Source organism: Talpa occidentalis, unplaced genomic scaffold, assembly GCF_014898055.3.
Source record: "Talpa occidentalis isolate TD23 unplaced genomic scaffold, MPIMG_talOcc4v2.1 talOcc4.5, whole genome shotgun sequence".
NCBI lineage: Eukaryota > Metazoa > Chordata > Mammalia > Eulipotyphla > Talpidae > Talpa > Talpa occidentalis.
The window spans coordinates 129,881,946-129,890,935 of NW_023604861.1; the positions used below are offsets into that span (position 1 = coordinate 129,881,946).

An 8,990-nucleotide genomic window follows, 5' to 3' on the forward strand; every position below is an offset into this window, starting at 1 on the left:
ATCAAATTGGGTCTGCCATTGACATAGGCAAGTTGGTGGAAGTTCTATGGATCTCAGTTCATCTGCAAAATAAGAGGGTTGAATTAAATACTTCTATGTTCCCTAAAAACTAACATCAGTGTGTTTATAATTAAAGGGAGAGTCAGCATTCTTCAATGAAGGATCTTGCACTAGAAGCATGTACTCTTGGTACAAGAGACGGTTAGTCCCATGACTCACTCTTTCCTCCTGAGATCTTCCTTACTCTTGTGGTCTCAGGTTGTTTCTTATAGCTGCTGTTGTGCTGACTTCAAAAGGGTCCTGCAGGCCCTCAGTCCCAAGATGGACTCAGGCTCAGGATCGTCTGTCTACATGATGCTCAGATACAGTTAAAACATTTAAAGGGGAAATACCCAGAGAGACCAGCATAAAGTAAATCAGTTTAAAAGCTGTGATTTGCTCATTTTTACTTTGATCCGCAGGGATCTCACTCAATCCATGTCCCCATATGCCTCTAAGGAAAAAAACACAACCTTGAACACATTTCACTGTGCATGTCTATCATGGAAACTGAGATTCTTTAAAGTTTAGGCTTGAGAGAGAAAGAACAAGTTATTTACTTCATTTAACAACTGATTTCCTCTTTACAGTTCTTCTGATCTTATCTGAAGACTTGATTCTTCTCTAGATAGAGACCAAGAAAGATCCTCTAGGAAACCCCAACCTTAGTCCCATCACCAGATCAAAAATTGTATCCTGACAGGATAAAGTATTACATTCACATTATATTAGAATACAACAAAGTAACCCCAATTCCCCTACTGAGAAATAGTATAGTGGAAAAGATATATATGGAAATAGAACAATATTATACACATTGGTAATTGCAAAAATGCAGAAGTATTAGTCAAGTTTACAGTTGGAGCACCTAAGAGAAAATCTAAATAAGAGATGGTTAACTATAATAAATAAACCTCTGTCTCTCATAAAAGAAACTCAGAGGTATATATCCAAGGCTGCTAAGGCAGCCTGAGTGCCAGTCTCAGAATTTTCCATCTTTGTGCCCCACCATCTCCAATATGTGGTATTCAACCTCAAGGGAACTTCATGGTCCAAGGTGGATGCTAGGGCTCCAGTCATTATGTCCATATTCCAGCAATATGTAAAGACAAAAAGACTAACATCAGCTTTCTGTTCTCTTTCCAAAATGATTTCTTGGAAATCTCACCCAGATCTATTTGTATTTCATTGATCAGAGATAGGTCGTTTGGCACAAGAATTTTGGGAATTGGGCAAACTACCACTGCAAATAAACTCAAGAAAACTTTCATGAGGAAAGAAGAGGAAAATAGACATTGGACTGGCAGAAAATTATCCGTCTCCGCCTCAGTCGGCTTCTACAAAGATCAGTGGGAGCTGTGGAGGATGTTTGGGGCTGGTAGGAAAAGTTTTTCCTGACAAGGTAGCGTTTGCACTAAAACAAAAGGAACTAAAGGAATTAATTTGCCTCCCCATTGGTGAAGAATATCCAGGCCACACACAGAGGATGTACAATGACAGATGGATCAGAATAAAGCTTGTATGGAAACTCTAGGTAGTTCAGACTCCTAGGGGAGGAAGATGAGGCCAGACAGAAGTTTAGGATCAGATCATTTTAAGCATGAGAGTGATACAATCTGATTTTCACAACCAAAAATCACTCATCACTATCATAGGATATGTCCATCAGTAAGTGCTGCAAAGGGAATTGTTACCCCAAATGTTTCACCCCAATGGAGAGTCGCTGACTGATGCTAAGAACATCTTTGGTGATGGAGAAAAAGGAAGGAAAAGCAAGGCAAATAACTGAGCTAAAAAAACCTTTCCAAGTCTTCCTTATAAAGACAAATGCACTCACACAATGTAGATTATAGATAAACCCAGTGTAAACACATTCTAAATCTGTGGAAGTTTACAGGGAATCTTGGGGCTCAGATAAAGATAAAGGAGGGGAATAAATTAAAGAATGGATAAAAAAAGTAACAGATTTAATTCTGATGTATTCTTTTGTTCTTTTACAAATAAGTCTCTCCTACCACCACTTAAATCCCATCTCACTCTTAACATAATGGAAAATCAATTTTTTAATCAAAAGCCATTTGGAGGATCAAAGAGAAACCTATTTCTAGGCGAGCAGTATGTTAGCTCTATCTTGTAACATTATCTGGGGAGGGCACTCAACTAAAATTACATATGATCTTCACTGAAATTCTCAAAAAATCAAATGCCTCCAAATCCGGGGGCGGGGGTGGGATTGAATGTTTTTTTCTTTCAAGATATTTTTCTCAAGTACTAGCGGAAGTGCTAATGAGAGACAGGCCTCCCTGCCATTCAGTGACAAATGTAATAGGTTACATGAAACCGCAGAAAATGAGTCTATTTAAAAATGTCAGATACAACACTAAAGGAAAACTCAGTCTTGTATTTTTTCCTCTTGATCATGGTCTAATAGAGACAATTCAGAAATGATTTCTTCTGAACTTGGTGATATTCATGATTGAAGTAGTGTTGCTAATGATAACAATGTGTAGAGTCATTACATGGAAAGTACTAATAATGCAAATCGTATGGCCTGTCATTGCGGTTCCCCTTCAGATTATTTTTTCCTAAGCATATTTGATTACTCAGAGATTAGCATACTAAAACTCAGATTTGTACTAACATGCAGAGCTTTGGAGTTTATAAGAACAAAATTAGACAATTTACTAAACGTTCACTTGGCCAGCTTTGCTTTGACAATGTAAGGCAGGCAATATTGAGCAAAAAATACTATTTTTCAAATATTTATGGGAAGCTTATATTTTTGCTTATCTCTTCCAAGAAATAGTATTCTAGAAGACATAAGATTAAAATAATCACTAAATTATATGAGCATTTGCTAAATCAAAGATACAAAATTCTTGACCTGTGGTTTCAAAATAAGATGCAAAGTTTGGAAACTTTAAATAATACCGCAGTTCTTGACTATACTTTCAAAGAAAAAATAGAATATTTTCTTGTCCTATTTTAGAAGAAATTTTATTAACTATTTCATATGTCACACTGTCTGTAAATCTATTGATTATAGGAGGTTTATATATATTTATATATATAATTATATATATTCATATATATATAATTATATATATAATATTTATATATAATTATATATATTTATATATTTAATTATATATATAAATATTTATATATAATTTTATATATTTATATATTTTTTTCTACTGTGATAACATTTATAAAGATAAATCGTGTCACAACAAATAATTTTGGCTGGTCTTAAGAATAAATAAATCAGAAATTACAAAAGTACAAGCACGAAGAGGAAGTGTCATTTTTCCATATTAGTGAATTTCTAGGACCACATCCCAAAGCTGATGGGTACAGAACAATGGCATTTTCTCAAAATAACAAATTTATAATGGGGGAATTTTTTGACTGAAGACTTGGCACTAAATAAATCATGACTATGACCACAAATGTGTCATAAATGGAAAGATACAATCATAATTTTGTATAATATTTTAATTAGTAAAGATTGCACTATATGTATTCATACATTATATATTATTTGTTCAAAAGATGTTACTGTGTAATACTTAGATGCACATTCTATATGCTTTATAGTTATATATTATATGTATTATCACATATAAATATACAAAAGAATATAGAATCTATACATGTGTATATAACAGAAACACCTATATATTCATATAAGCATTGAAATATAACACCTATGTATTCTACACATGTATCAAACAGTTTTGCTATTTTTTTTTCAGGTTTTAAAACTTTTTATTTGCATGTTAAAAAATTGTGCATTCCAATAATTAAAATCATTTGAACAAAAAAAATGGCACTCTGATTAAACTGCATTTGACAGCCTGCAGGACACCGTGGACCAACGGGGTGTTTACTCTAGATTTCACTGTCGTCCCACGAGCTTCTTCCTTTGCCAACATGCCAGCTCCTTCCCTTCCCCGCAGCCTGCCTGGCAGATGGGAGAGGCAGGCGCGCCTTCCTTGTCAGTAGTTCTCTTCGACGTGAAAAGGGGCAGCACAGTCATTCAAACTTGATCCAACTGCTTTCATGTTACAAAGTTAAACAGCTAAAAGAAGTAAAATAAGAGGCAATACCTGTGGAATGTACAGTGCACATTGGCTGCCCAGGCCTCACTACGATACGCCTGCTTGCTTCTCCTGTTCAATCGTTTCTTTCGAAGGCAGTGGGTTTTTCTCTTGCGTTTCTGTCTTCTTCAATTTCGACATGTCGAATTTCTTAATATTGGCCATATCGGGTTTGTCAGACATGGTTGCAGAGGAAGTGAGCGAGGCGCAGTCTGCGAGGAGCATCGGAGCCGAGGTCGCCGCGGAGTACAGTTTTGTTATTTTAAATGTGATAACAAACAATGCATAAATCTCAGTAATTTACCACAACAAAGATTTATTTCTAGTTCCTATCACATGTCCTTTTCTAGTTAGTTGTGTCTCTATTCCATGTTGCCTTTATTCTGGGACCCTGGACAAGGAACAGCCCCCATCTGGGACAAGCTAACATTGAGGCAAAGAGAGAAGAGAAGACAGAATTCCACAATGGCATGCTCCCACAGTGTTAACATTTAATCTTCCAGAACAAGCCAGATGGTCAAAGGTAATGTCAATGGGGTACAAGATACAATCTCTCATTGAGAAGAGAAGAAAATTAGTGAGAATAACTTTATTGTTTACAAGACTTCCTGAAAACATTTATCCAAATAATAGATCATTCAGCCATCTCCTTCATAGAAAAATAAATTATTCACTGGGAAAATCTGTTTGTTTATCAAATGATGTTACTCATAAGTACATCAAAAACATGGAATACAAGCAGAGCATAGCTCAGAAGAATCGTAGTTGGAAAAGTTATGTTTAAAGTAAGACTCAGCTTAGGAGAAAAGAATCCAAGGGAAACAGAAGGAATGAATCATAGATTTTAAAAACTTCAGTAGTGAATTTTAAAATACAAGCATGTAAAATTAAATAAGTTCAAGAACTACTTCTTTAAAAAAAATAAAACCATTAGATCATTTGATCAAGTGGAAAATTGGGAGATACCACAAACATTGAAAAGCTGAAAATGATAGTGGAGTAAACCATAAATACAGATGAAATTGGAAGATTCTTTAGTGACTCCGTTGTATAACCTTAAGCAAACAAATTTGAGAGCATGAATTAAAAGGCTAATCTTTATGAAAATATAATTTATCAATAGTTTAAATACTATTTAAATTGTTCAGAGCATGGAATATAAAATCAGGAAAACTTCGAATTCATTTTTATGAAGCTGGAGTAATACTGGTAATAAAAATCCTAAAAGAAAGCCACTAATGAATCCTACTTGTGAATATCAACATTTAATCTCATGTAAAATATTAGCTAATAGAATATAATATGACAACCTATTAGCATAATAGTTTATGATTGTTTGTATCTTTGAGGAGACCCCCAAAGTGGTACCCTTCATCCACATCTGGGTTCTGAAAAAATTGAGTGTGGTGAGGCTTACTTGTAAATCGAGGTATAGAGCTGTTTCCTGAAATTTTTATAGTCTTGTAAACTAGTAATACGTCAATAAAAAATATAAGCATGATAATATGATTCTAAAATTCACTTTTAAGTGTTCAAGCAAATTAAGCCAAACAAAAGTCAGTCATGTGTAGTCACTGTAGATGTAGCAAGTGTTAGGCTATAATAGATGTGGTAACTGCAGATGTAGTAAGTGTTAGGATATAGCTATGTTCAAGGTATTTTAAAAGCCCAGGAGCCTAATTCTGCCTGAGAAAGTTAGGGCCATACTGTTTCACTATTGAAAGTTGTTTAGGAATTTTCTGAGCTAAAAATTAATTCCCTGAGGTTGCCAGGAAAATGAACAGTATGTGAGGCAGAGGCATGGGAGACATAAGGGTATAGAATTCAGAAAAGGATGTTGAAGTAGACACGAAGGCTCTGGGGGCAATCCTCCAGAAGATGCTAGTACAAAACTAATGATGTTCCTGAGAACACTGTGCTAAGTCTTGATTGTGCAGAGTGGAGACCAGAGCCAACATTTTTCCACTGGAGTTTGCCATTTCAGACCACTTTGCATTTTTTGTTATATTAATCTTCTCATCCAGAATTCCATTTTCTCTCTCCTTTCTGCTAATATTAACCATCTCTCAAGGCAGCACTCAAGAAGTCCCACCAGTCAACAGCTCACCTTCCCTCATGCAGTTCAGTGGGTTCCCCCACCTTGCACAAGAGCACATTATTCAGTGTAGCTCCTAGTGATGAGCCCTGTCTATTGGATGAGAACAATGTGTGGGACTGCCTCTCCGAGACTAGAAGTGCTCTCACACCAGTCTCACCCAATGCTTAGGATGTCACAGCACCTACCACAGGCCATTATTCCCAACATAGGGAGAAGCCAGAGGCAGGCAGTCACAAGTCCACGCATCCACTCAGTCCCCACAGATGCTCTTTGGGATCAGTATTTCAGCTTTATCATCTGAGAGGAGTAGTCAAAAAAATAAAAAGGAAAAGAGAAAAAGGAACGTGTTTCTCTGAAATGTTGCAAAAAAGGATGATGCCAGAACTCAATGTTGAGATGCTGTAGATAGTAACATTGGAAATTCAACATTTCTTATAAATTTTGGTTGAACTCTGTTGATTTTAGTCAAACTTTCTTAAGAAAATGAATAAAAATGGATTTTAACTCTATTCTAGTGGGGAGACTACACTTTCACTTTCAGAAACCACACTACGAAAAGACAGTCAAGTGTGAGGCTCTTTTAAAGGTATCTAAATCCAAGAAAGCAAAAGTTTAACAGAGCATAGGAAACCAGAGAATAGTCTACAGTTTAGTTCTTCTGTTGTGTGTGGTGCCAGAATTGTGGAAAGCAATGTTGCTAATGAATAATTCAGGGAGAGCTAAATCATAAGCCTGGGCCTCATTAACCCTGCTAATGAGAATGCAAAACAAATGTTCCCCTGGTGGGTTTGAATTGAGAATGGGACACCTTTGCAAATTTATAAGGTCATAACATAATGCATTTTTAAACTATAAACTTTAAAAACTAACACACATGGCTAAGACCAAAGGAAGGTAAGCATTACAGGAAAACAAAAATTCATTGAGTCAATTAGCTTTCTCTCTGTCAAGACTAAATGTTTGTCAAAAGTCACGTTAAACAGGAATGTTCAGCCAACAGCAAAACAGAGATGCAATGAAGGGGAAACAAGCTTCTATTATGTTTGGTAAAAGCAAGAAAAGTTAGTGTTTGGTAACAGCTAGTGTACTCTGAAACTTGAAATCTACCTAGCTAATACTACCCTCTGGTTTACAAAACAGAATAATTTAAGTCCTTACTCAGTTGAAATATTATTTTCCTATTGTGACTGTAGCAAGTAACTACAAACTTAGGCATGAAACAAAACACACAATTCTAGAGGTCAGAATTTTAAAATTAGCTACTCTGGGCTAAAATCAAAGTGGTGGCAGGCCTCTGTTTCTTATGGAAGGTCTGGGGGGAAATATATTCCAAGGAAATATATTTCCTTGCTTTTTCCAATAGCAGGCTGCGTGCGTTCCTTGGCTGGTGACCCCTTCCTCCATCTTGAAACCAACAGCACAGCATCTTCTGAGTTCTCTCTCTGACTCTGACTGTTGCCTGCACCACATTCTCTCCCTGTTTCCATGATCACATATTTTCTCTGACTCTGCCCATCCTGCTTCCCTCATACATGGGACATTGGGCCCACCTAGAAAAGTCAGGATAATCTTCCCATCTCAAGATCCTTAACACATCTTAATCATCACATCTGCAAAGTCATCTTCACCATGTAATGGAGCACATCCAAATGTTTCAGGGATTAGGCCATGGAAGTCTTTGTAGGGACAGTATTCAGTCTTTTACAGATAGGTAAATGGATGATATGGAAAGACGTTTTCATTTATGAAAAATTCCAATCTTGTTTTACTGGGGAATAGAAAGTCTCCATTAAAAAAGTAAAAAAAAAAAAAAAGTAAAAAGGAATTATTTGTAAAAGTTCATTGCAGTATAATTAGCCTACAAAAACTTTGTTGAACAAAGCAAATAGTTTCCAAGGAATCCAATAAAATGGGGACATATTGTACTCTAAAGGGATAGTCATCTGTAGCTAGTCCCAATTCCTATTTTGTTTTTAATTTCTAAAGATAGTTGTTGACCTCTATCTGCCATATTTTCCTTATCCTCACAGATCCCTGGCCTGCCACTAAAATCTTTTTTGTGGGGGGTGAGAGGCAAGTCTACCCTGAATGCTTTTATGATGAGTTCCCAGATGCCCCTATAATAGGCCAGAAGGTATCCATTTGGAGGTTGTCTGATGAAAATAGTAAACCACAAATGAAACTGACTTAGACAACCATAGAATTTTCTTGGAACATGCAACTGGGAAGCTCAGAGTTTAATTGACTTCTCCATAGTGGATCAGGAATCTGCCCCCATTTCTCGGTGACCCTCTCAATGCCAGATGTTCATCATGGAGGCCAACATGTGCAGCAATCCTAGGCATCCTATTCACACATTGTCTGCAAGGACAAAAAGCACAGGTCCCCACAGCTTTCCAGACTTCACCCTGACAGAAGAAGTTCAGTTCACAGACCCATCCTGGAATCAATGTCTAAGGTCAGGCAAAGGCCTTGATTGAGCCCATCAGGGTCCATCTAGAAATCTCCTATAGACACATGAGCTTCTTGGGGAAGGAGAAATACTGTTTGAAAGGGAGGAGATAGTAACTAGACAACAGAAAAAATGCCATCCACTGGTTTTAACTTTTCATATCCAAAAACCATACTATCATCTAAAATTTTACTTCTATTCCATTTCTTAGATGGAACTACACTCAGTTTGTTATCCAACCAAATACGCCACAATAAAGTTTTACACATTCCTCTATATGCCTTCCACTAATAACTAC

The 8,990-nt window shown here is 36.4% G+C and overlaps 1 protein-coding gene across 1 annotated transcript; it reads right to left on the minus strand.

Annotated features, from left to right (window-relative positions):
- Positions 1–4,186: 4,186 nt before the first annotated feature.
- LOC119258726 (thymosin beta-4-like) lies at positions 4,187–4,340 on the minus strand. Its single transcript, XM_037526954.2, has one exon. It carries the CDS (start codon positions 4,323–4,325, stop codon positions 4,191–4,193), a length of 135 nt encoding a protein of 44 aa, XP_037382851.1. The 5' UTR covers positions 4,326–4,340; the 3' UTR covers positions 4,187–4,190.
- Between the last annotated feature and the right edge of the window lie 4,650 nt (positions 4,341–8,990).